Raw genomic sequence first — 27,482 nt, 5'->3', positions numbered from 1 at the left:
AGCAATCAGGAGCATGAACTCTTGCCATATTCACTCTCCCTTAGCCATAGTCACTCTCTCTTAGCCATATTCACTCTCTCTTAGCCATAGTCACTCTCTCTGGAGACAAATTGTACCATCTATCGTACAGCCCTGGCTGATATAAGTCCAGGGATCAAACCTGTGAGCTTTCTGATTTGAATGGCTCTCTCTTGCTCACTTGGGTCAGGCCAATGAGCTGTTGGGCAAGGTGACCATCAGTAGATCTGTCATCCCATGTGTTCCTGGGCCCCCTGTCCAAGCTGACACTTAGTACTATCCTCTTTAGCACAGGGCTAAATCACTGGCTTTGAAAGCAGAGCAAGGCAGGCCAGCAGCACGGTTCAATTCCTGTACCAGCCTCCCCGAACAGGCGCTGGACTGTGGCGACTAGGGGCTTTTCACAGTAACTTCATTTGAAGCCTACTTGTGACAATAAGCGATTTTCATTCATTCATTCATTTCATTCATTCTCTCAGTCTCAATTTTGCTTTCCATTAATTGATAACAGTCAGCAGGTAACAATAAAAACAACAACATTTCTATAATACCTTTGATGTAATAAAATGTCCCAAGGCCCTTCACACGAGCATTATTAAACAACATTTGACACAGAATTACAGAATTGTTATGGTGCATAAGGAAGCCATTTGGCCCATCATGTCTACACCGGTCTCACATCGGTGGGAGGGAAATTATAGGAGAAAGTTCTGAAGGAGAGAATCAATCTCCACTTGGAGAGGCAAAGTTTGATCAGCGTAGTCAGCATGGCTTTCATAGAATCATAGAATTTACAGTGCAGAAGGAGGCCATTCGGCCCATCGAGTCTGCACCGGCCCTTGGAAAGAGCACCCCACTTAAGCCCCACACCTCCACCCTATCTCCTTTATTCCTGTAACCTTACCTCACCTTTTTGAACATGAAGGGCAATTTAGAATGTTCAATCCGCCTAACCCACTCATCTTTGGACTGTGGGAGGAAACCGGAGCACCCGAAGGAAACCCACGCACACACGGGGAGAACGTGCAGACTCCACACAGACAGTGACCCAAGCCGGGAATCGAACCTGGGACCATGGAGCTGTGAAGCCACTGTGCTAACCACAATGCTTTGTCAGAGGAAGGTCGCGTCCAACAAATTTGATTGAATTTTTTGAGGTGACCAAGTGTGTAGGTGAGGGTAGTGTAGTTGATGTAGTTTGTATGGATTTCACCACGCCTTTGACAAGGTCCCACATGGAAGACTGATAAAGAAGGTAAAAGCACACGGGATCCAGGATAAAGTGGTACGTTGGACCCAAAATTGGCTCAGTGATAGGAGACAGAGGGTGGTGGTAGAAGGCTGTTTGTGTGCCTGGAGGCTGGTGTCCACTGGGGTACCACAGGGATCAGTGCTGGTTCCCGTATTGTTTGAGATATATATAAACGATATGGAAGAAAATGTTGGGGAGAATGATAAGTAAGTTTGCAGGTGACAGGAAGATTGGCTGGGAGGTTGACAGTGAAGAAGAAGGTCTTAGGTTTCTGGAGGGTATAGATGGATTGGTCAGATGGCAGATCAGTGGCAGATGGAATTTAACCCTGGAAAGTGCGAGGTGATGCAGTTTGGAAGGAGTAACACGACAAAGGAATACTCAATGAATGGCAGAGCATTAGGAAGCTCAAAGGAACAGGATGTTCATGAGGTGCTTGTCCACAGATCCCTGAAGGTGGCAGGACAGGTTGGTAGGGTAGTTAGAAAAGCATTTGGGACACTTGCCTTTATTAGTCGTGGCATCAATTATAAGAGCAGGGAGGTTATGTTGGAGCTGTCCAGGACTTTGGTTAGGCCACAGTTGGAGTGCTGTGTGCAGTTCTGGTCACCGCACTGTGGGAAGGATGGGATTGCTCTCTAGAGTATGCAGAGGAGGTTCGCCAATATGTTGCCTGGGATGGAGCATTTTCGCTATGAAGAAAGGCTGAATGAGCTCAAGTTCTTTGGAGCAGAGAAGGCTGAGAGGGGACCTGATTGAGGTGTATACGATTATGAGGGGCATGGACAGGGTGGATAGAAAACAGCCGTTCCCCTTTCGTTGAAATGACAATAACAAGAGGGCAGAATTTGAAGGTGAAAGGCAGGAGGTTTAGAGGGAATTTGAGGAAAACTAAATCACCCAGAGGGTGGTGGCAATCTGGAAAGCACGGCCAGGGAGGGTAGTTGGGGCAGGAAACCTCACAATCTTTACAAAGCACTTGGATGAGGACTTGAAATGTTATTAGATTCAAGGCTATGGCCCAAGTACTGGGAAGTGGGCTGAGTGTAGAGTAGGTTTTCTTTTGTCGGTGTAGGCTTGATGGGCTGAAGGGCCTCTTCTGTACTGTACGATTCCATGACCGACTCGCTGAATGAACAACTCACCTAGTACCATTCCCTTGCCTTCTCCCCGTGACTCTGCACATTCTTCCTTTTCGGATAACAGACTAAGTCGCTTTTGATTGCCATGAGTGTGGGTGGGCTAAATCGCTGGCTTTGAAAGCAGACCAAAGCAGGCCAGCAGCACGGTTCGATTCCCGTACCAGCCTCCCCGAACAGGCGCCGGAATGTGGCGACTAGGGGCGTTTCGCATAACTTCATTGAAGCCTGCTCGACACAATAAGCGATTTTCATTTCATTTCAACCTGCTCCCACCACGCTCTCTGGCACGCATTCCAGACCTCAGCACTCGCTGTGTGAAAACGTTTCTCCTCATATCACTGTTGCTTCTTTTACTAGTTACTTTCAACTGTGCTCGATTGTTCTTGATCTTTTCAGGAGTGGAAAAGTTTCTCCCCGTCTACTCTGTCCAGACCCCTCATGATTTTCAATACCGCTGTCAAATCTCCTCTCCGCCTTCTCGAAGGAAAACAGTGCTCACTTCTCCAATCTCTCTTCGAAACTGAAGTTGTTCATCTTTGCAACCCTTGTCGTGAATGTTTTCTGCACTCTCTCCAAAGCCTTCACATCCTTCCCGAAGTGCGGCGCACGGCATTCGTTGCCCATCCCTAATTGCCCTTGTGAAGGTGGGGGCGAGCTGCCTTCTTGAACCCGCAGCAGTCCATGTTGTGTAGGTACACCCACAGTGCTGTTAGGGAGGGAGCACCAGGATTTTGATCCAACTGCAATGAAGGAACATTGATAGAGTTCCCAGTCAGGATGGTGTGTGCCTTGGAGTAAAACCTCCAGGTGGTGGTGTTTCTCAGGCGATCCGAGGGCAGACGGCCAAAGGTTTGGTCATAGGGATAGGTTTTTAAGGGTATATTGAAGGTGGAAAGTGATGGGAAGAGGTGTAGGGAGGGAATTCCAGAACTTAGGGATTCCTGAGTTTAAGGCCCAGGAAGCTGAAGGCATGGCTGCCAATGGTGGAATGATGCAAAATAGAGAACGCGCAAGAGGTCAGAATTGGAGGAACACTACAAATATCAAGGGGGTTACAGAGATCGAGAAGGGCGATGCCGTAGAGAGAGATTTGAAAATATGAATGATAATTTTAGAATCTAGACATTGCTTGACGCAGAGCCAGTGTAGGTCAATGAGGGCATGGGTGATGGATGAAGAGAATTTGTTGCCAATTAGGACATAGCTTTGAATGACCTCAATATTATAAAGGGTATAATGTAGGCTTCTGGCCCCCGATCACGGGCCTGGCCGCCGTGGAGGCCCCCTACCCCCCCCCCCCCCTGGTGACAGATCCCCCCGGCCCCCACCAGGACAGCCACCGCAGCCGCGACTCCGAGCTCCTGCCGGATGTAACCATACGTGAACCACACTAACGGGAACTCGGCCGGTCGTGCGCAGAGAATCGCCGCGGGGACCTCTTTCAACAGCCCCCGACCAGCGCTGCGTCGACTGCGCGCGACTGGCAATGATTCTCCGGTCGTCGGAGAATCGCGGGAAGGCGTTGCGGGTCCGACGCCCCATCCTCCGCCCCCACGCCGGGCGCGATTGCGGCACGGGCGCTCGGAGAATCCCAGCTCTGGGGCTGGATTCTCCGCAGCCCGATGCCGAAATCACGTTCGGCGACGGGGTAGAGATTCTAGTTTGGCGCACAAAATCGGGACCGGCGCCAGTTCCATGATTTTCTGCCCCCCCCGCCCCCCGAAAAGCGGCGTACTCCTGGCGTACATCCGCAGCAAGTATCCAGCACCTCAGGCCATTGCCTGAGGCCCCACCCCCGCTATTCCCCGTCCCCGAACGTCCCACCGTCCCTGACACCCGCTGCGGACTCAGTCCAGGGCCGCCACAGTTAGGGGAGGGCCGATCAGAGGGCAGGGGGCCCTCATTCGGGACTGGGTTTTCTTTGTGCAGGAGGTCCTGGTCGGACGATCGGGGACACTATTTCCGTGGTCCAGGTTCGCCATGGAGCACGGCGCGACCGCTGGAGGCCGCCACCGTGCGCACGCGCGTCCTCTGATCCGGAAGTGCAGGGGGCCGTGTCTGCAGCTGGAGCTGCGAGCTCCACGGCAGCTCCCTGCTAGCCCCCTGCAAGGCTGTGAATTTGTGGCCTATTGATGCCAGTTTTCCTGGTGTAAAAGACCACAGTTTTCACAACGGTGTGGGGGCATAGTCCCAAAAACGGAGAATCCAGCCCCTGAGGTTCCCAAAGGTAAATGGAAGAGCCTTATTAAAGCAAGAACGAATAAGGCTGCTGGTCCTGCATCATTTTATTTTCCCTCATTATGTGTAAGTCAGCTTCCAACCGATTAGCTGCCCAGAGTGAGAGGACTCTGAGTATCAGCAGCTCATTGTGTGCCAATCACTGGGAAACAGACTTACATTCCATCGCTCATACGTGTGGAGCAGGAGAGTTCCTGGGCAAGAAATTGGTTGGAAATTTAGCCCTTGGTGTAACTGAGTTGAACAATATTAACCCTTCCCCATATTCATTCTGATTCATGGTGGCGAAAGATATTGCTTTGTTACCTTTCTTAACATTGCTCTCTATATTTTGGGTCTTCTCTCAGTAACCTGGATCGTTTCTGTTTACCCAATTTGCCTGTTGGATGCCAGTTTGGCTTGGACAAAATCATCATTTCAAACTGCTAGCGTCTACCGTTTGTAGGGTGAGGGGGATTTTTAACCCCCAGAAACTGGGATGGGTGGAGAGTTAAAATGCCCCAGGTTGCCTACGAGCCCAAACGTGGCCTGGATACAACCTGAAACCAGTGGTGTGCTCATCAGGGCCTCAGGACATCTGTTGGGCCCCATCCGCATATTAACCCGTTGGAGAGACGCAGGGACTTTCCAACCAGGCTGAAGCAGATCTAAAAAGGACCAGCCCCTTCTTTTATTCATCCGTGGAATGTGGGCGTCGCAGGCTGAGCCAGCATTTGTTACCCATCCCTAATTGCCCTTGCTCGGCCATTTCAGAGGGCATTCAATAGTCAACCACATGGCTGTGGGTCTGGAGTCATATGTAGGCCAGACCGGGTAACGGTGGAAGATTTCCTTCCCTAAAGGACATTAGTGAACCAGATGGGTTTTTACAGCAATTGACAATTGTTTTATGGTCACCATTAGACTTTACATTCCAGATTTTTATTGAATTCAAATTCCACCATCTGTCACAATGGGATTCGACTCAGGTCTCCAGAGCATTATGACCCTGGGTCTCTGGATTACCAGTGCAGTGACAACGCCACTACACCACTGCCTCCCTCTGAAAAGGGCAATCGAGCGAATTTTTTTTTCACTTTTGGTGGGGTGGGGGAGGGGAAATGCAGAAGGAGCAGTGGTGACCCTCTGGATCCAACATGGACAGCCTTGGCCTCTCTTCGTCTGCCTTTCCTCCTTCCCTCCTGCCAGAACACTCCAATACTCCTTCCCCTTACATACTTTCCTGCGCGCCAGCAGGTGGCCATGGACAGTCTGATTTCCATGAAGCCGGCTGCCCATGGTCCTCCCATTTTGGGCAGGCAGTGAACTGTCAACACTGCAATGAGACCCAGTGTTCATCCTCAGCGTCCTGCCACCACAGATGGGCAGGAATTGAATGGGCTCCCGTCGCGCACTGGCTTGGAGTTAAAATTGGCCCTACTTTTTCATAAACAATGATAAAGATAATTGTGATTGGTGGAAGTATGGTAGAAAAGCATCGGAAAATGCATAGGATCAGTCAGCTGCCAGATATCGTCAGAGAACCATAGAGTTTTACAGCACAGAAAGAGGCCCTTCAGCCCATCGTGTCTATACTGGCCATCAAGCACCTATCTATTCTCAACCCATTTTCCAGCACGTGATTCATAGCCTTGTATGAGTGCTCATCTAAATGCTTCTTAAATGTTGTGAGGGTTCCCGCCTCTACCACCCTCGCCTACTCTGATTTGATGCATTCCTGGAGTTTTCATCACATGACCTTAAAGTGCCAGCCACCGCACGGCTCCTGCCATGGGCCACCTAGCATGTTCATCCTCACTGGGAACCACCTTCCAACAGCCAATTGGGAAGCAAAGTGGCATTTCCTCACCTGATTGGATGAATCTTGACTGTTGGTCGAACAAACCTGTCCCCAAACTTTCAGAACTGTTAAACAACGAATGATCGAAGGTTTTTTTGAACTCCAAAACCTTTCCTCCTCCCAGGTTGCCCACAGCCGTTTCCTGGAGATTAATGTTTAACCCCCTGGTCACTCCAGGCCAATTCTGGTGGGTTGAAACCCTAAGCCAGGCATTGTCAAACACGGGGGCGCGACCCGCGGGTGGGTTGCGGAGCCGTCCGTCGCGGCGCTCCCGATCGCGCAAATCCACACGCAGCAGCCGACTTTTAATAATGCTGGCTGCAAGTGGCCTTCAAAATGGCCAGGAACAGATTTTTAAAAATTAGGCCGCACTGCGCATGCGTGCCCGATTGTCGGTGCGCTGCGCACCGATGATCGGGCACGCATGCGCAGTGCGGCCGCATTTGTTTTTATATCGTTGCAGCCTTTTTTTTCCCAAGTTCGGGGGGGCCAAAGGGACCATTGGGGCCAAAGGGACCCAAAACCATTTCCTCCATTTTTGTCGGCAACAAACAAGGTAAGAGAAAATGGTGGGTCGCGAAGGTCGGCCAGCGTGGGTCGCGAAGGTCAGCCGGCGTGGGTTGCGAAGGTCAGGCCGGGTTGGGTCCCGAAGGTCGGCCGGCGTGGGTTGCGAAGGTCAGGCCGGGTTGGGTCCCGAAGGTCGGCCGGCGTGGGTCGCGATGGTCAGGCCGGGTTGGGTCCCGAAGGTCGGCCGGCGTGGGTCGCGATGGTCAGGCCGGGTTGGGTCCCGAAGGTTGGCTGGTTGGTAACAATGGGTCCCCGTAAAAAAAGTTTGAGAAACAGTGCCCTAAGCAAAAGAAAAGGACAGGGTGAAAGGTTGGACGTGGTCTTTTCATCTAGAGCTTGATACAAACTGTTCGTCTCTCCTCCTGTTTCAGATGGACCATTTGCGCATTTTTTGTTTTTTTTACATTATTTTGCTCCTGTTTACACAACGTTTTCAAAAAAACATGTCTGTGCCCTAGTTGTACGCTGAATGTCTCAGCTGGCTCATAACTGAGGGAAACCATGTGCCAAAATGGGATTATTTAATGCTAATTACACAAATCAGCTGAATGAAGCTCCTTGTTTGTTTTTCTTTTCATGTAATAATTAATTCAGCGCATGCTGGCAAATCGATGACGATGTTTCCTCAACCAGCGGAGGCAGAAAGTGGATAATAGAATGCAGAAATCAATCCAACTTATTAAACAGCGGGCGAGTTTAATGTGGCAACGCCCTTGATCATTTGTTGGGGGAAGAAAACACCACGTTTACAGTCAGCCACATTCAGACATGGAATTCCTAAATGGGCTTATTACCTTGGGGATCAGTTGGTCAAAATACCTGTCCAAGGTCAACAATGCCGAGCTCGTGAAGCCTGCATGTCCTTGATTAATTTATTTACAATATTCGTTGAGGTGTAAGCACAGCGTAATGCTGATTTCAGAAACAGAGCCAGGTTTGTTTAGGGGAGACTTCTTGGGCTCTGCGGTACAATCAAGAGAAAGAATTAGAGGAGTGCAGATAGGATTGGATTATTGAGTGGTTGCAGGCCATTCGGCCTGTTCTGACCGTGCCAGCTCTCTGCAAAAAGCAGCTTGCCTGGACCCACTGCCCCACTCTTCCCCTTAGCGTTGTAAACATTTCCCTTTGGATAATGATTCAATGCTCTCCATTAAATCTGCCTCCCCAACGCTCTCGGGCAATGCCAAATCCCATCCACTCGCTGCGTAAAAATACGTTTCCTCACTTCATGTCGCCTTTTTTCCTTAAATCTGCGTCCCTCTCATTCTTGACCCTTACACCAATAGGAACAGTTTCTCCCTATCGACTCTGTCCATGTCCCTCAGGATTTTGGACATCTCGATCAAATCTCCTCTTCTCCAAGCAGAACAGCCCCAGATGCTCCACTTTATCCACATGCCTGAACTTCCTCATCGCTGGAACAATTCCCATAACATGGGGGTGCTGTGGGGCTGCAGGAGATTACAGAAAAGACAGAGGTCAAAATACATGGGTAGCAGAAACACTGAGCGATGTACATGCAGTCAGAAAATGGAATAAAACATGAGATAAACCATTGCCATGAACCATGGAATACGAAGCTATTGGGGATTGGAGGGGGGTTAATCATGCCTCTTTTCATCCAGCCCTCACCCAACAATCTCAGAAATCTTTCTACATTACTGAAAAAAGAGATGCGCCGCCAAAGTTTTATATTTTGCACTCATCAGGACAACCAGAAGACTACCAAATTTCAGACAGTTACAACAATTTATTCTACAGGAGTAAAGGGTGGCAAGTGGGGATTGGCAGAGGCGTTGCTGTGGAGAGAGCAAAGATGAACCTCAGGCTCCCCAAGCTCCTGGCTAGATTCCTGTCGCTGTAGTTCTCCTGTGCTTTCTCCATGGCAATATCTTGGCCAATCAGAGCCAACTTGCCAAACAATCAGCTCCCTTTTCTCCTGTGGTGTAAATTGTTGTGATTGTTTGAAATTTGGTATTCTTGCATTTGTCCTGATGTGTGCACGACGAAAAGCTTCAGCAACATGTCTATTTTCTGCAATATTCAGATACTTTGGGCTCTTTTCGAGCCAGCACAGAGACAATGGGCCATATGGCCTCCTTATGTGTGGTGAACCCTTTGAGTGACAGCTTTGCCTGCCCACATTCCAGCAGGCAATGTTGGACAGCAACCGGACCTGGGCATCTAGGCTGGTTTCCCCCAGCCTAACAGCAATGCAGCTGCTGCTCTACTGCCGAAAGCCTCTCATTTAAGACATGCTGTGGACCCGCGGCTCTGTCGGGTTCGATGTCACGTGGAGGCTGCACCTTTGCACTCAGCCGCCATGGTCTTCTTTCAGTCCAAACAGCTCGGGAACAATTTACAGAGCAGCACCAATCTGGTGATTTTGCTCTTTCAGATAATGTAAAAGGAAAATGAGTGAAGTCTGAGTCTGTAATTACTGCGTCGGCGCCTGTCAACTCAAAAGGACAGGCTTTGTTCAATATTTGTCAATTACGTGAGCTATTGTGAAGCTCACTTCATAATTTCCCTTGGAAGAGTCAATCATTGCAAAGAACATGTTCAAATCTCCTTCGACTGCCTCCGCCTACCCCCTCTGCATTCAACCCGTTTAGGACGCCTTTCAGTTCTACATAATGAAAACTGACACGTTCAGCACTTTGAGAATACGCTTGGGTACTTGTGCCGGCTGCGCTTCACACCTGTAATAACTGGTCTGTGTTTTCAGTTCAAACTCCGCTGAGCATGGAGGTGTGTCTGCTCGGGAATGGCATCCTGGCCAGTGTGGTGAGCCACGTATGGCTGCGTAAGGCGTATATATGTTCACTATTGTTCTACTGTTCTATTAGTACCGTTATCTCTACTGTTGTATATACTTATTATCGCTGTTCTGTTATTGGTTGTTGCTGTTGTACTGTTGGAATGTTATTATTGGTGCTGCTGTTGGCTCCGCCTGTGGCTCCGCCCAGCTGTGGGGGTATAATGCCTGTTGACCTGGGTCAGCCGTGCAGTGCAGGAGGAGCTACAGGTCGGCACATATTTAGCTTATTAAAGCATCGGTTCACTGCTTCTCAGCGTCTCGTCTGAATTGATGTCTATCAGCCAGTATTTACCCCCTCCACCACCTTCACTAGGACAGATTTTGATCATTATCACAGTGCTGTGTGTGAAAGCCGGTTGCGGGCAAATTGGCTACCTGCATTACAACAGGGTGCTGGGACACCCTGAGGTCGTCAAAGGCGCTCTAGAAATGCAGGCCTCAGCGCGCAAAGGCACTTTGTTCTCACCCAGAGAATGGTTAGAACGTGGAACTCGCTAACACAGGATCTCCATTCTTTACAGTCCAGAAGCATCAGAGGTGGTGTCGTAGAATCGTGTCAGTGTTTTAGAGGGATTAACGGGGCTGACAATATGAGACTGTTTCCTTGGCTGCAGATTCCAGAACTCGGACCATGATCCAGCATGCTCCCCCCCCCCCCGCTGGTGATGTAATTGATTTCCATATATCTAAATACATTTTTAAATGATTAATGGCTTGGTGCCCCACAAAGTATCCCCCCCCCCACCCCGCCCCCGCGGAAGCGCATCATCACAACGGCGCAAACCACGATTGGTTTTCAATGGCATAAACCAGTTTGATGAACGCGCCAGGTGATCACAGGTGCCTGTAGGCCCCGGGAGTTGAGGGCCAAGGCTGGAAATTACCCCATGGCACCTTGGTCGTATCCCCGGCAGTCCCCAAGGGGGCAGTGTCAAGTGGCCAGTGTCGGGGGCGGCGCGGGGAAGAAGGCCACTGCGCATGCGCTAGTTGCCGCTGGCCCAGCTGCGCATGCCCGGACCCCGCGGCGCCGGGATCGGCAGCTGGAGCGGCGCAGGCTGCTCCAGCGGCGTGCTACCCCACTGTGGGCCGCAGAATGGGGTCCCGGAACAGGCGCAACGCCGGAGTAAAACACTCCTGTTTTTACTCCGGCATCGGCACTTAGCCACCCGTTGGGGGAATCCCGCCTGAGGTTTCTCATAAAATGTACTTGCTGGAATCAATGTCACACATCTATACACATCTTCATAAAGGTCGGACGGCACGGTGACGCAGTCGTTGGCACTGCTGCCTATGGCCCTGGGTCACCGTCTGTGTGGAGTTTGCACATTCTCCCCCGTGTCTGGGTGGGTTTCACCCCGACAATCCAAAGATGTGCAGAGTAGGTGGATTGGCCACGCTAAATTGCCCCTTAATTGAAAAAAAATAATTGGGTACTCTAAATTTTTTTTTTAAATCTTCATATGGGTCAAAACATCACTTTAATCAATAAAAATGTTTTATCATAATTGATAAAATGAAATGACAATTGCTCTACTATTGATGCCCAAACCTTCAGTACTACATTTCAAGCTCTGTAATACTCTCCGTACATCTCTGTGCCTGCGCACCTTGATTTGCCCCTTTAAAATACTTCTTAAAACCTGTTTCTTTGACAAAGGTTTTGGTCTTCTGACCAATATCTCTTTATGTGGCTCGGAATCATACTTGGTTTTGTAACACTGCTGTGGTGTGGGCAGCACGGGTAGCACAGTGGTTAGCATTGTGCTTCACAGCACCTGCATGTTCTCCCGTGTCTGCGTGGGTTTCCTCCGGGTGCTCCGGTATCCTCCTACAAGTCCCGAAAGACGTGCTTGTTAGGTGAATTGGACATTCTGAATTCTCCCTCCGTGTACCCGAACAGGCGCCGGAATGTGGTGACTTTTCACAGTAACTTCATCGGTGTTAATGTAAGCCTACTTGTGACACTAATAAAGATTTTAAAATGTGCTTGGAGCTTTTCATGATGTTAATTTAATAATCTTGATTGTCACAAGTAGACTTACATTAACACTGCAATGAAGTTACTGTGAAAAGCCCCTGGTATCCTTACTCTGGCGCTTGTTCGGGTACACGGAGGGAGAATTCAGAATGTCCAATTCACCTAACAGCACGTCTTTCGGGACTTGGGAGGAGACTGGAGCACCCGGAGAAAACCCACGCAGACACTGAGAGAACGTACAGACTCGGCACAGACAGTGACCCAAGCCGAGGATTGAACTTGGTACCCTGGCACTGTGAAGCAACAGTGCTAACCACTGTGCTACTGTGCTGCCCATAAAGGTGCTCTAAAAATATAATAGAATCGCCGAGCAGAAGCTTATAGCCAAGTTCCGCACACATGAGTGCGGCTTCAACCGGGACCTGGGATTCATGTCGCATTACATTCATCCCCACCATCTGGCCTGCAAAATCCTACCAACTGTCCTGGCTTGACACAATTCACACCTCTTTAACCTGGGGTTACCCCATCTCTGGATCTGTAAAGATTTAATCACCTGCTAATGCTCGCATTCCAAGCATTGTCTGGCATCTTTGAATTTGCCTGTATACATGTTTCTGGAGCATACCTCTTCATTCACCTGAGGAAGGAGCAGCGCTCCGAAAGCTAGTGATATTGAAACAAACCTGTTGGACTTTAACCTGGTGTTGTAAGACTTCGTACTGTGCTCACTCCAGTCCAACGCCGGCATCTCCACATCATGGCTAAAAATATAAGTTGGTGTTGTTTATGATTCTCTTGACGATTCACTGGGCAGAGTGGGTGGGACTAGGGGGGAGGACAAGAAGGCCCAGGTTTGACCACTGCTCTATACTGATCTCAGTTCATAGAGACAATGAGACAAGGAGGTGAAGGCTTGAACCAGGCGCCTTGTTCCTGATTACTGCCCAGTGACACCTTCAGGAGTGACTATGCTCGTCGGGATGTTGGTTGAGGGCTGGATCAGGTTGCAGTTTGACTGCTCACGTGCAGAATGGCCACTGGTGTTGTAGGTAGCAGAAGGACAAGAGGACCCAGTGGAACCACATGCCAGTTTGAATCACTGACTTCAGAGCAACGGGGCTTAAAAAGAAAGAAAAGTGCTCTGTACTTTTAGAGTGGAATAGAACTCCTCCAGTGCAACTCCCGGGTCCTTTTAAAATAAGGCACTTTCCAGAACACCAAACATCTCTCAGTAGGACTTCATAAGCACACCACCGTGACCAAAGAATAATCACATTTGTCAACTAGCCGGGAATAAGTTGCTTTCGCAGATTCCACCAAGCTGAATAATCCAATCCAGGTCAGCAGTCTGCAGCGAACAGGGATGTGTGCCTCCCTCTGCCTCTGAGCCTTTTGATTCACTCTCAGCCTTCTCCCCTGTACGTCGCTTTCCACCTTCACATGCTGTGTCTCTCTTCCCTGTGTATATTTTAGTTACTTATCTATGCTAGGATGTGCTTTTTTCTGCTTGAGGTTCAGCTGATTCATCACCCCTGCATCTCATTCCCCAGTATGGTAAAATGTTTGGAATAGCTCATTTGGTTTTGCACCTTTGGCTGTTTTGAATTGTAAATACACTCACTTGCGGCTTCCCGTTGAAGAGAGCAGATATCATGTAACGAGTGGCTAGATATCAGGACGTAGCACTTCATTGTAAGCAACAATAAATGGGAAAGTCAATGACCCTTATCGGGCAGCACGGTAGCACAGTGGTTAGCACTGCTGCTTCATAGCTCCAGGGTCCTGGGTTCGGTCCCGGCTTGGGTCACTGTCTGTGCGGAGTCTGCACTTTCTCCCCGTGTCTGCATGAGTTTCCTCCGGGTGCTCCGGTTTCCTCCCACGAGTCCCGAAAGACGCGCTGTTAGGTAATTTGGACATTCTGAATTCTCCCTCCGTGTACCCGAACAGGCGGCGGAATATGGCGTCTAGGGGCTTTTCACAGTAACTTAATTGCTGTGTTAATGTAAGCCGACTTGTGACAATAAAGATTATTATTATTATCAACCGGCCAACAATAATCAACTGGGTCGTGACCTTAAATTCCCTGATCCTACTAAAGTTCAGGGAAAAGCTATTACCTTCATTGCTTAGGTTTGCATTAGAGCCAGTGTCAGCGCAGTCATGTCAACTCGAAACACGCAATTAAATGTACAGTAGCACCTCAATTTGCCCCACTTGACATTATTTTGCTTCAACGACATTTATGTTTTAGGGTTTGTTGTTTTGATTTGCATTACCATTTTTGGCTTTATGTCGTCTGCACTCTGGCCCATTCCCCTGCCAGCTGCACTCCAGGTCAACCGCTGCCATTTTCTGATGGTGCAGTCACCAGACTGGGTGGGGGGGGGAGAGAATCCAGGAGCAGGAACCCAGGGCAGGAGCAGGAAGCTGCCAGCCACTGACCAAGTGTGAGTAACCGGGGGGGGGGGGGGGGGGGGGGGGGGGGGAATAGAAGCCGCGTGTCACCTGCTCCATGCCATACCTGTGGTGATATGCATCACTGTAAATACACAAGGGGTTAATGTAAATACACTAAGACTAAGTAAACACTAGAGGGAGCACCAGAGACTTAATGGCATACAGACCATACAGCTAATGAACACATAGAATAGGACACCCAAAGGTGACACTTCCACAAGGGGGCAACCCATATAAAAGGACAGGGCACACATGTTCTGTCTCTTTCCACAGGCGACACTTAGAGAGAAGGACAGGGGCTGATCAGAAGCATCACACCCACCATGTGGCTTAGAACAGACTGGTTAGTTAGACTGAGTTACTATAGCAAGATCAGCAGGAGAGTCAAACTCATTTAAGGACTGTATTAGTAGTTCAATAAACATATTGAACTCATTACAAAGTGTGGACCTTCCTTTGTCAAAGCATACATCAGCTTATGCTACACGAAGAAGCATAATACAACAATACCCACCCCACCCCTGCTTCTATTCTATCTGCGGCCCAGTGACTATCTGTAACCACCCCAGCTCCTTCCACAGGCACCATCCCCCCACTTCCCAGGCAACATCCACAGACCCCCCCTTCACAGCCCCTTCTGGGGGCACCCCTGGCTCCATCCACACCTGCCTCAACTCCTTCCGCAGTCACCCCAGCTTCTTCTACACATCACCCCCCCCCCCCCCACCCCTCCTCCCCCAACCCTGGGCTGCAAGAACAGCCCAGCTTCTGCAGACTTTCAGCGAGGGGTCCGAGCTCTGGAGAGAGAGAGAGAGAGAGAGAGAGAGGGACAGTGGGAAAGAAGAGGGAGAGACAGAGTAGGAAAGGATGAGAGACAAGGACACTGTTGATTCACTAAATATAAACAGCACACCTTCCACGCCATTGCTCGTAAGAAATAGGAGTAGGGATAGGCCATTCAGCCCCTCAACCTGCTTTGCCATTCAGTAAGATCATGGCTGATCCGATTGTGGCGTGACTCCATTTTCCTGCCTCCTCCCATAATCCTTTGTTAGCCAAAAAAACCTACATAATGCAGCTTTAACCAACATCCCGACGAGCATACAATATTGCAAATAATAGTCTTCTGAGAGAGGAAATGCCTCCTGATCTCCATCTTAAATAGGAGACCCTTTATGTTGAAATTGGGCCCCCTCGTTCTCCATTCCCCCATGAGGGGAAATATATTTTCAGCATCCGCCCTGTCGAGCCCCCTCAGGATGTAAATTGTTTCAATAAGATCACCCCTCATTCTTCCAAACTCCAATGAGTATCAGCCCAACCTGCTCAACCTTCCCTCCTAAGACAAACCCCTCATTCTAGGAATCGGCCTGGTGAACCCTCTCTGCACAGCTTCCAATGCAAGCATGCCTCCCTCAATAAGCAAGCTCATAGCGATTCAGAACATATGGGGGGATTCGCTGCTGCTTGAGTCGGCATTCCCGATGGGGCGGAGAATCTCGTGTTGGGGAAAGGGCGCCAATCCGTTTGCAATCACCCCGCCCCCTGTTGGCGGTGGCATCGAGGTGCGTGTCCCACGCCAGTGGGAGGATACAAATGGGTGACCAGCCGAAACAGCACTCGTAGGGGTCGCCCAGAAGGTCGGGTGATACCCTGGCACTGAACGCCGATCGCCCGAGGTCTCTGAGGCGGAGGAGATAGATTCCAACGCCTCGGGTCCCTCAGGAATCTGCACATTAAAGCGAAACTAGCTGTCTCGCTATAATATGCCGATCTGCTAAAAAGTGATCCCGCCCATAATGGGTGGGATTCACATCTGTACATCTCATGAGACCGCGTTTTGTCCCCCCCCCCGGGAACAGGTAGTCTGTCGGCCGAGGCTTATGGTTTGAGGGCGCACCATTCCATATCAATCATGGCTGACCAAGACTCTCTTCTCTGTTACCACCAGCCATTGGTGCCTGTTGGAAAGAGTTCCAGTTCAATACGCAAACAGTTTGGCCGTGATATGAACCCACCTTCCTTGACCATCAGGTCCTGGGGTGGGACTCTTTAATGACTCAGAGGAGGCTGGCGGTAAACAAACATAGATTTATTTACACTAGTTACAATCGCTACCAGTACAATCATAGCTGGGAGGGCTAGCCACACCAGGCCCTGTTTTGGGCCGGCTTTTATGTTGCCGTTATAACCTGGCATGAGGCCCAGGGATCTGCAACATCAGAGTCCCTGTGGCCTCACCAGAATACGATTTACCCAGGTGAGGAGCGGGGTCAACTCTCTTCCCCCCCCCCCGTTTTCCTAGGACTGCTGGGATATAAATACCCCGGCCCGCGTATGGGTCGGGCACGGGAGACACTTCAGGGAGTAGGAGGTGTGTATAGTGAGGAGAACAAAACCCAACTTTTCTAAAATCACCGTTTGCCTGTGACTTTACACTTAGCTCATAACAAGTCCCAGTTGTTTGGCTTCCATGCCCTAGCTGTGAAGCTAGTACTCCACGGGTTCCATGGGCCGATCGATGATGGTTTCCCCATGGTCCTCCTGGGGGTTATGACGGAAACCGGAGCTTCCAGTTCAGAGGTGGAGATGCTATCCCCAGTGCGACAAGAACTTCCTGACTTAATAGGTCGATAATATTAATTTAAATTGCCATCTTGTCAGACGATACTAAACTAAAAGGCATATAGCATGGCTGTGCAAGAAAACCCAAACATCTGAATACTTTATACCTAAAAATGTACTCTGAACATCAGGGCTGGATTCTCCCAAAATGAGACGATGTCCCCACGCCACGCTGTCGCTTTACTCCAGAAATTCCTCACAGAAAGGTGAACGCATTCAGTGCCCTGCAGGGGGGCCTACAGGGACCCGGAGTGAATCTCGCAGCTTTTGCTGCAGATACGGGCCCCCGCACGTCCGGTTCGAAGTCCGTGCATGCGCACGGCGGTGGCCTCCAGCGGCCGCACCGAGCTCCATGGCGGACTTGGACCGCGGAGCCAGACATAGAAAAGAGGACCCCCCCTCCCCCCCGATCGGCCGTGCGCCTGAGCCTGAAACCACGCAGATTTAAACCCCGGCCGCCTAGAAGGCCCCCCCCCTGGCCTCCAATCCCCACGCCGGCAAACCGACCGGCAATAGGTGGTTAGTTCCACGCCGTCGGGAGTTCAGCTGTCCGGAGCGGAGCATTGCTGGTCGGGCCTCTGGCAACGGCCTCCTAGCGGCGCGGCGTAATCCGCGGTCACGCCGATTTTTGGGGCCCGATTACGGCGTGAAAGTGGATTCTCGGCCCTCGCACCGGCTGCGATTTTGGCGCAGGACTGCAGAGAATCCAGTGCCAGGTATATCACCCCACCCCCCTTCCATAAAGAGAGAGCTAAACCATCAGAGTGAGCTCCCAATGTCTCCGTAGCGGGGCTGGTTTAGCACAGGGCTAAATAGCTGGCTTTTAATGCAGACCATGGCAGGCCAGCAGCGCGGGTTCAGTTCCGTACCGGCCTCCCCGAACAGGCGCCGGAATGTGGCGACTAGGGGCTTTTCACAGTAACTTCATTGAAGCCTACTTGTGACAATAAGCGATTTTCATTTCATTTCAGAGTGACGTGCAGATTTGATGGTTTAAATGTTCAGCAACAGTTTCTGTCAGAGTGTCGCGGTGGGGGTTTTGGCGGGGGGGGGGGGGGTGGTATGATGGGATCAGGGAGCAGAAATTCCTTCGCTAATCAGCCAGTGTATGTCTAAAGTCTGCTCTGTCAGTGGTGGCCACAGGCTGTTCCACTGCACATCAGCAGAGTCGAGTGAGAGAGAGACAATGTCTGATCTGGAAGCTGTTACTTCATAAATTGCACAGTGTCAGAGCTGGCCAGGATTGGTGGCTGTCCTGAATTATTTACACAGCACTGGGGGGGGGGGGGGGGGCGGACTACATCAGTGGTAAATTCCAGTTTGAGGATTTAGACAGGCTTTGATCTTCAGTAACAGCTGAGGTTACGGTGGTCCACTAAGAGGTGGGATTACACTTGGGGGCAGTCCCTCCAGCTGTTGACTTATATGGAATTGTGCCTGCATTTACACTGGGGGGGGGGGGGGGGAGAGAAACGGAAAAAAGAGTTACTGACAAGCCAGCGAAGTGAGAGGGACTATGTTCTGACTTTGATACTTTGTCAGTGTTGGCTGCCGTGCTGTCAGGAGTCGGTGTAAACAACACACAAAGAGCCAATGTTGGCCGGCTATCAAGGAAGCTGCATTGAATTATTCCAGTAAGTAAACGGTGTCCAGTCGGGACTCTGTGTCTTTGTTGGCTGTGCCACGTATAGAAGTATGTCTGAGTTTAGCCGCCCCCCCCCCCCCCCCCCGCCTCCCCAGCATTTTTTACAGTTTGTTTTCTTTCAACAAGAAGTAACAGTGTCCTGTCCCAAAAGCAAAATGGTGATCCAAAGTTTTAAAAAGGAAAGATTGTGATTTTTGAGTTGATCCGTCATTTGATTTTTATTTATTTTGGTTTTAACCTATTTTGACTGGCTAACGGATTGACTTGTTATTCATCTGATTGTTGCTCGGAGACTTGTACACAAATTTGGATGGGTGCCCAAGCCAACTTCAAAGCCATTTATTCTGTGTAAAGTGCCTCACAGTCTTCCTAAGAGATGTGAAGAGATGCTTTGTAAAATGCCAATCTGCCCTCTCACAGTTCCGCATCTTCACACGGAGTTTACAATCTATCGGGCTGATGTTTAGTGAGCTATCTCCCTTAACCGCCCCCCCCCCCCCCCCAGTCCCCCAGCTTCCCCCACCCACCCCTGACCCCTATACACCCACGGTTTCAGGCATCAGCTGTGACCTGAGTCACCAGGACCTTGTTATATTACACTTTGTGGTAATATATCGTTATTCTTTGCCTTGTGATCCAGAATGATTTGATGAGTTGACGATAAAGAAGCCAGCAATCTTCAGATTGAAACAAAACTAATTTATTGAATAATGATTAAATTAAATAGAGTTTGCACACATTATAGAGCTATAACTATTAATGCAGTAATCTATAATCTAATATTAACTAATGATGTACTCGTGATACTTCTCTCTAATCTGTATTACTCCCTGAGCTGTGATCAATCGCTTTCCTCTGCTAGCACTACCCAAGATTCCCTGAGGTCTGATATTTATACTGGGAACGGGTGGTGACCTCTAGTGTTTGAATTACACTGAGATGTAATAATTAACCCTTCACTGGTATACCTGTATACACATCATTACAGACCTGAGCACTAAAATCTCAGCTGGCACTCCCAGTACGGTACTGAGGGAGTGCTGGGCTGGCAGAGGTGCTGTCTTTCAAATGAAGCAAGGACCCCATTCTGCCTGCTTGGGTGACTACAAAGGAGCCCGTGGCACTATCCTGAAAAGGACCCTGGGAATTAGCCCCTATGTTCCGGCCAGTATTCGTCCCGCAATCCACATCCCTAAAGTCGATTCTCTGATCGTTTCCAGATTGCTGTGTGTGTGGGAGCTTGCTGTGCACAAATCGGCTGCTGTATTTCCTACATTACAGCAGTGGCCACCTCTCAAAACGTATTGGCTGCAAAGGGCTTTGAGACAACCACCGGTTGTGCAAAGTGCAGGAGAAATGCCGCACGATTCTTGCTTTATTGATAGACCTGAGGTTAACAAATGAATGTCAGCTCAAACAACCTGACGGGAAAATGAAAGAGGTCACACATTACTTGGAAAATAAGATTCCAAACGGGCTGGAGGAGCAAAGGGATCTAGTAGCACAACTTCGCAAATCATGGAAAAATTGTGACCTAACACCACAAAAAAAAACTCTAGGGTTTATTTCTAGGGGGATAGAATTGAAAGGTACGGATGTTTTGCTGAACTTGCATCAAACCTTAGTTAGACCACACTTGGATGCGTTGTTCAGTTCTGGTCGCCATTTTGTGAACAGGGTACAGCGACAGTGAAGTAGTTGCAAAGAAAAGGATAGACAAGGATGATACCGGGACTGCGCGGTTATATCCACCAGGAATAAATGGACAAGTTGGATCTCCTACCCTCCTGAAAATTGAGGAACGCGTCTTTAAAATTATGAAATATTTTGTGGGACTGGCATTGGAGGGCAAGAGTTTTCCGATCCGGAATCCCTGGCGGCAGAAGCGAATGTCGGACTGATGTTTGCTGGGGAATGGGCCAGCTGAGGCCTTCAGATCCTGCGTTGCTCATCCCACTAATCATGCAGCTGTGAGGAGCATGCTGAATCTTGCAACGGGGAAGGCAGGAAGAGGTCTGACCCACCATCACCTCCTTGGCTCCAACGTCCGGGTGACATATTTGGACGGCACCCAGACAGCCATTCACTGTTCCACTTTGCTCCTCACTTCTCTCCCCACGCCCCCCCCCCCCCCCCAGTCCTGAGACACACACACACAACCCCCCCACCCCCAGTCCTGGCTCAGTCTCACCCCTTCCTGATGCCTTTGCTACACCTTGTGCTACAGGCGGCCGATATCTCTCAGTGAAGGTGTAAAAGAGAGGCAAAAGCGGCGTCCACTGACCTGAAAGTCCAGAAGGAAGTCTCTCTCACCGGGTGCATGCACCCTCAGTGCAGTCGTGAAAGGGACATCCCCCGCTGGCAGGTCAATAAATATGGAAGGGGCAGGAGTGGAGGCATGAGCCGGGATTCTCCAATCCCGCGGAGGGCCGGAGAATCCCCGGGCGGGGGCACAAGCATCGCGCCACGCCGCTCCGACGGCGGCCCGCCGATTCTCCGGCGCCGATTCTCGAGCGCTCACTGCCGCGCCGGTCGAGGGACGTTGAAAGTGCCCCACGGCGATTCTCCGTGCCTCAACAGGCCGAGTGCCCGCCGAGTTCGGCCGAGTCGCCGGCGTGGGTTACGTATGGTCCCACCCGGCGGGACCTCGGAGTTCTGGCTGCGGAGGCTGTCCTGGTTGGGGGGGGGGGGGGGCAGAGGGATCTGATTCCGTGGGGGGGGGGGGGGCTCCACGGTGGCCTGGCCCACGATGGGGGAGTACCAATCAGCGGGCAGGCTAGTTCCATGGGGGGGCCATTGTTCCTCCGCGCTGGGCCCCTGTAGGGCTCCGCCATATTGCCTGGGGCCGGCGCGGAGACGGGAGCCCATGCGCATGCGCGGACTCACGCCGGCCGTGGCGCGCCGGCCTTCGAGCGCCGGAGCAGTGGACACCAATCCGGCGCTGTACTCACCCCCCTAGGAAGGGGCCTGGGCCTGGAGGCCCGTTGACGCCGGAGTGGCTCACGCCGCTTTTGACGCCGGCGTCAGAACTTGGCCGCAGGATCGGAGAATCCCGGCCATGATTCTGGTGCGTTGAGTCTTTAATTATCTGTCATGAGATGAAAATGGGATTCCCGCCAGAGATCATTGGGGCACTCAACCCGGCTTTAATTCATTATGAAAGTTGGGGGGTATTCCGAAGTATTCCAAACTAATTTCCTGATGCCGGGAAACTGTCTTTTGGCCTCCAGCTAAATCTTGCTCTCACACCGAGCAAAATGTAGGCGGGAGTGGAAAATTCTTCCCAGAGTGCTTCCGCTTGTGGGGAAGAGCAAAGCTAGAGGCCATCGATATAAGTTGGTCACCAAGAAATCCAATGGGCAATTCAGAAGAAACTCCTTTTCCCGAGAGAGTGGTGAGAATGTAAAACCCTCTATCACAGAGCGGTCGGGGTGAACAGCATAGATAGGTTTCAGGGGTTCGATGAACATACGGAGGAAAAGGAAATAGAGTTGAAAGCTGACGGAGTTAGCTGAGGAAGGATGGGGGGGGGGGAAGGCTTCAGTGGAGTATTAACACCAACGTGGACCAATTGGGCCGAATGGTCTGTTTCTTTGCAGTAATTTGTGAATTCAGAATGAGGAGACCTCCTACGCATTTCACTGATACAGAATGTAGCTTTTTGGAGTGGATAATGTGCAGGACTTTAGTTTTGTGACACTTCGGCTCTTATTGGCAGGAACAGCCAGGTGGGCCAGATGTCCAGAGGATCCTTTGTCTTAACCAGGCAACTTCATTCTATTGAGGGTGGAGGCTGCAAATCTGGAGCTTAGATTTTCAAACTGCAACCCGCCAACGTGGGACCCTTGGGAGACCATTAATGTTAATCAATGTTTGGAACGAACGGGCAGGCAAGGTAAGAGTGACAATAATAATGGGGCTGGCCAAGTTGGAAGCAAGACTGTGAGAATTCATTCCCTGTTTTCAAACTCTGCCATGATCTCCCCCCCTCACTGTGTCTGTCATCTTCTCCAGCCAAACAATTCTCTGAGCTATCTGAGCTCCACCAATCCTGGCCTCTTGTGCAGCCATGGGTGTGACCCCTTCATCGTTAGCTCTCTCAGCCCCAGGTTGCTAATTCTCTCCTGAAACTTCAGTGTCTCTCTTTCTCTCTTCACATTTAAACAAGCTCTCAGCTTTGACCAATTTTCTGTTCCTGTGCCCTTGGATTTTGTTCGGTGGCTTGATGTCAAGCTTTCTTTGATAACACTCCTGTGAAGGGCCCTGGAATATTTCATCACCCCAAAGGCGCTTTATAAATGCAACGTTGTTGTTCACATATTAATTGAAACTTACAACAGAGACAGCGGCCATTCGGTCGATCCTGCCTGTCTTGACTCCTTGAAACTGCGGTCGTGTTTGGTCCCGCATCCCCACTTTGCGTCCGTCACCCTCTACTTTCCTCATCCTCGTGAGCCTGCCCATTTCAAAATGATTTGTGGAATCAGTTTTAGAGCATTCAGTACGTACTGTGTAGAAGGAGGCCCTCCAGCCCATGCAATCTGCACCGACCATCTGAATGAGCACCCTAACTCGGCCCACTTCCCCCACCCTATCCCCCTAACCCCATCTAACCTGAACATCTTTGGACACTAAGGGCAATTTTATCATGGCCAATCCACCTAACCTGCACATCTTTGGACTGTTGGAGGAAACCGGAGCGCCCGGAGGAAACCCACGCAGACACGGGGAGAAAGTGCAAACTCGACACGGACAGTCACCCAAGGTCCCTGGCGCTGTGAAGCAGCAGTGCTAACCACTGTGCCACCATGCCACCCACAGGCATCACCTTTTCAGGTATTGCTGAGATTCAGTCAATGGGCATTTACCCCTCCATCACTGTACTAGTGGTCATTGTCTCCTCGATGTTCACATATATCCAAATTGTCACAGTTCATTGAGGGTTGCCAATCGTGGCTTATGATAATACGATATAATCATGGCATAAAGTCTCACTGAGAGGGAAGGGGAGGAGTGGCCTCAAAAACTACCTCAGCCAGTTCGGAGACTGAACCACGGTAGTATTATTCTGCGCTGAACTCCTGGCCAGCTGGGCTAACTGGGCCCTGCTGACTGCTCGAATGGAGTACTGAAAGGGATGCCATCCTGATGATGGAGGCAGTATTTAGTCTCATGTCTTTACGTAGCAGACATGGGAGGTGACGGTGTGCTATGAGTTCTGTTCCTATGTCCTGGTGTTGGGTGAAGCAGTTAGGAAACATTTTCCAATTGCATTGTTGCTGAGTTAATGCGAATTTGGTGGGCCCGGGCCGCATGCCAGGCACCATCTTCATTTCACTTTTGCGTTTGTCGTGGATTGGCCTGGCACGGTGCTGCCTGGCACGGTGCTGCCTGGCACGGTGCTGCCTGGCAGGCACAGTGACCTGATTCAAATTTAGACTGGCTGTTTTGTGAATGATTTGCTTTATCTGCTAACATCTCAGAGAACCAGCTGCAGTGACTGCTCGGATATCTAATCTGCATCTAATCCCATCACTGGGACGTGCAATGAGTGCCATTGCGGATATTGCTGAGAAGGAGCTTTTTTCTTAATTACGCAACGAGATTAAGTATTTGTCGAAAGCACACAGATCCAAAACCCGACACAAACAAATTGTCAGCCTGGTTCCCAGAGTTTTTCTACCTGTTCCACATCTATTTATTTATTAAGTGGCCTTTTGATTTTACAATTTCTTTGCAGAGGAATAAAAATAACAATTAAATCCAGGAGCTGGCTTGCTTTAGAGATCCTGCACCAGAATCGAATCTGTCAGACTGCAAAATTGTAAATACGCCAAATGCGGCATTGGGCCAAACTCTCGAGCACTTTGCTAATATTAGGACAGCATTTGCTTGTTTTGCAATTAAAAAGACATTGGTGGTAAGTTTTGGCTATGGTTTCATATGCTGGTTAACCGCAGACGGGGATCATTCAAGGCACAGTGCAGCTGCAAACCAGTTACCAGCATGGCAAAATAGCAATGTCGAGATCGCAATACTCGCTATAAAATGCTTTGGGACATCTTGAGGTTGTGAACGGCACTACACAAATGTGAGTCTTGTTTTTCTTCGGTTTCAGTGCCTCAGGGTCCTTCCACTGTGGGTTACCTATTGGAATCCAGCGACTGCTGTTGTGCAGCCAACAATAAAACACACAAAAATTTTGCAGCTCCTCAATAGCTTCTGAGAAGAGGTTACTGCTCTGTAGCTTTTCCCTGCTGTATCAAATATATTTAAACCCCCTCTAATCCCTGGTGATACATTAACCAGATATTTCTCAGGTTAAACAGTACACTTATTCTGACCCTATCTATTCAATGTACACTGTTTTATTTTTACATATTTCCTTTATTGTTCTTCTCTTACATTGTATTCGTAGTATTCGTTGAACACTCCCTTCCTAACAGCACTGTGGGTGTACCTACACCACATGGACAGCAGAGGTTCAAGAAGGCAGCTCACCACCACCTTTTCAATGGCAATTAGGAATGGACAACAAATGCTGGCCTAGCCAGTCACGCCCGCATCCCTTGAAAGAATAATTTTCTTAAAATCATGTGGGTGTTTCAGTACAGCTACAGCACTGGTATCTTCCCAGGAATGTGGAAAATTGCCCAGGTATGTCCGTCCAAAAAAAACAGGAGAAGCCTAAACTCTCAACCATCAGTAAAGGGATGGAAGGTGTAATCGACAGTGCTATCATGCAGCACTTACACAGCAATAACCTGCTCACAGACGCTCAGTTTGGCTTCCGCCAGGGTCACTCAGCTCCTGACCTCATTACAGACTAGTCCAAACATGGACAAAAGAGCTGAACTCCAGGGGGGAGGTGAGAGTGACTGCCCTCGACATCAAGGCAGCATTTATAATAATAATCATCATAATAATCTTTATTGTTGTCACAAGTAGGCGCACATTAACACTGCAATGAAGTTACCGTGAAAAGCCCCGAGTCCCCACACTCCGGCGCCTGTTCGGGTACACAGAGGGAGCATTCAGAATGTCCCATTTACCTAACAAGCACGTTTTTCGGGACTTGTGGGAGGAAACCGGAGCATCCGGAGGAAACCCACGCAGACATGGGGGGAATGTGCAGACTCCGCACAGACAGTGACCCAAGCGGGTATCGAACCCGGAATGCTGGCGCTGTGAAGCAACAGTGCTAACCACTGTGCTACCTCGCCATTCATTTATTCAACCATTTATTCGACTGGATGGCATGCTGGCATAGTGGTTAGCACTGCTGCCTCACAGCTCCATGGTCCTGGGTTCAATTCCAGCCTCTGGTAACTGTCTGTGTGCAGTTTGCACTTCATCCCCGTGTCTGCGTGGGTTTCCTCCGGGTGCTCCGGTTTCCTCCCACAGCCCAAAGATGTGCAGGTTAGGTGGATTGACCATGCTAATTGCCTCTTAGTGTCCAAAAGGTTAGGTTGGGTGACAGGGTTGCAGGGATGGGGTGGAGGAGTGTGCTTAAGTAGGGGGCTCTTTCTAAGGGGCGGTGCAGACTCGATGGGCCAAATGGCCTCCTTCTACACTGTAAATTCTATGATTCTATGACTGCATTTGACATCAAGGCAAAATCTGAATGTGGCATCAATGAGCCTTCGCAAAACTGGAGTCAATGGGAATCAGGGGCACAACTCTCAACTAAAAACTCATACCTTCCACAAAGGAAGATGGTTGTTTTAAGAGGTCAATCATCTGAGTTCCAGCACATCACTGCCGGTGTTCCTTAGGATAATGTTCTGGGCCCAACCATCTTCAGCTGCTTAATCAATGACCTTTCTTCCATCCTAAGGTCAGAAGTGATGATTGCATAATGTTTGGCACCGTCCGCGACTCCTCAGATGCTGAAGGAGCCCGTGTCCAAATACAGGAAGACCTGGACAATATCCAGGCGTGGGCTGCTTAGTGGCAAGTAACATTCAGTGGTATTACCATTGCTGAAACCCCTACCATCAACATCCTGGGGGTTACCATTGACCAGAAACTGAACTGAACTAGCCATATAAATACTGTGGCTACAAAAGCAGGTCAGAGGCTAGGAATTCTGCGGCAAGAAACCCACCTCCTGACTCCCAAATGCTGTTCACCATCTCCAATGCACAAGTCAGGAATGGTATGGTATATCCACTTGACTGGATAAGTGCGGCCCGCTTGATTGGCACCCCATCCACCACCTTAAACATTCACTCCCTTCATCACCGAGGCACAGGGTCAGCAGTGTGTACCATCTACAAGGGGCACTGCAGCAACTCGCCAAGGCTCCTTCAACGACATCTTCCAAACCCGTGACTTCTACCACCCAGAGTTTAGGGGCATCCGATGCATGGGAACATCGCCACTTGGAGGTTCACCTGTAAGCCACACACCATCCTGACTTGGAACTACAACGCCGTTCCTTCACTGTCACTGGGTCAAAATCCTGGAACTCCCTTCCCAACAGCACTGTGGGTGTACCTACACCACGTGGCCTGCAGAGGTTCAAGAAGGCAGCTCAGCACCACCTTCTCAAGGGCAATTAGGGATGGGCAATAAAGGCTGATGTGACCAACGATATCCACGCCCCCTGAAGGAACACATTTTTAAAAATGGCACCTTCCTGTCGTGAGTCGGGGTTGGGGGATTACTCCAGCTGAGCTATACCGCTTGAAATCTGCCTCCCCGAAGGCTGTGCCGCCTGGGCCTTTCTGCCTTGTCAGTGCTTGCAGCACATTTATCGTAACCTTTTATTTAAATGATTAAACCTCTGCAGTATTAATAAGGCTTTACCTCACCAATTGAGGTCATTGCTTGCCGTTGATGTGAATGCGGACTGGCATTGCAATGTACCGTGAGATTTCCGATCTGTGCACCA

General features: G+C 49.9%; 1 protein-coding gene across 2 annotated transcripts in view; it reads left to right on the top strand.

The window, feature by feature from the left end:
• The window catches only part of LOC140398569 (thyroid hormone receptor alpha-like), a 433,293-nt gene that overhangs the window by 283,872 nt on the left and 121,939 nt on the right, over window positions 1-27,482 (top strand). Inside the window, exon 1 of one of the 2 annotated variants that reach the window (XM_072487372.1) lies at window positions 18,452-18,575. The exons of the other annotated variant lie outside the window; for it this stretch is intronic. Within the exon in view, the coding sequence (XP_072343473.1) occupies window positions 18,535-18,575 (41 nt within the window). The 5' untranslated portion in view covers window positions 18,452-18,534. Of the gene's footprint in view, window positions 1-18,451; window positions 18,576-27,482 lie in introns of those variants that run through there. 2 annotated transcript variants of the gene reach the window in all.

Source organism: Scyliorhinus torazame, chromosome 21, assembly GCF_047496885.1.
Source record: "Scyliorhinus torazame isolate Kashiwa2021f chromosome 21, sScyTor2.1, whole genome shotgun sequence".
Lineage (NCBI taxonomy): Eukaryota > Metazoa > Chordata > Chondrichthyes > Carcharhiniformes > Scyliorhinidae > Scyliorhinus > Scyliorhinus torazame.
Note: the sequence above shows the minus strand (reverse complement) of the source record. Positions and strands in the feature narration are given on the sequence as shown.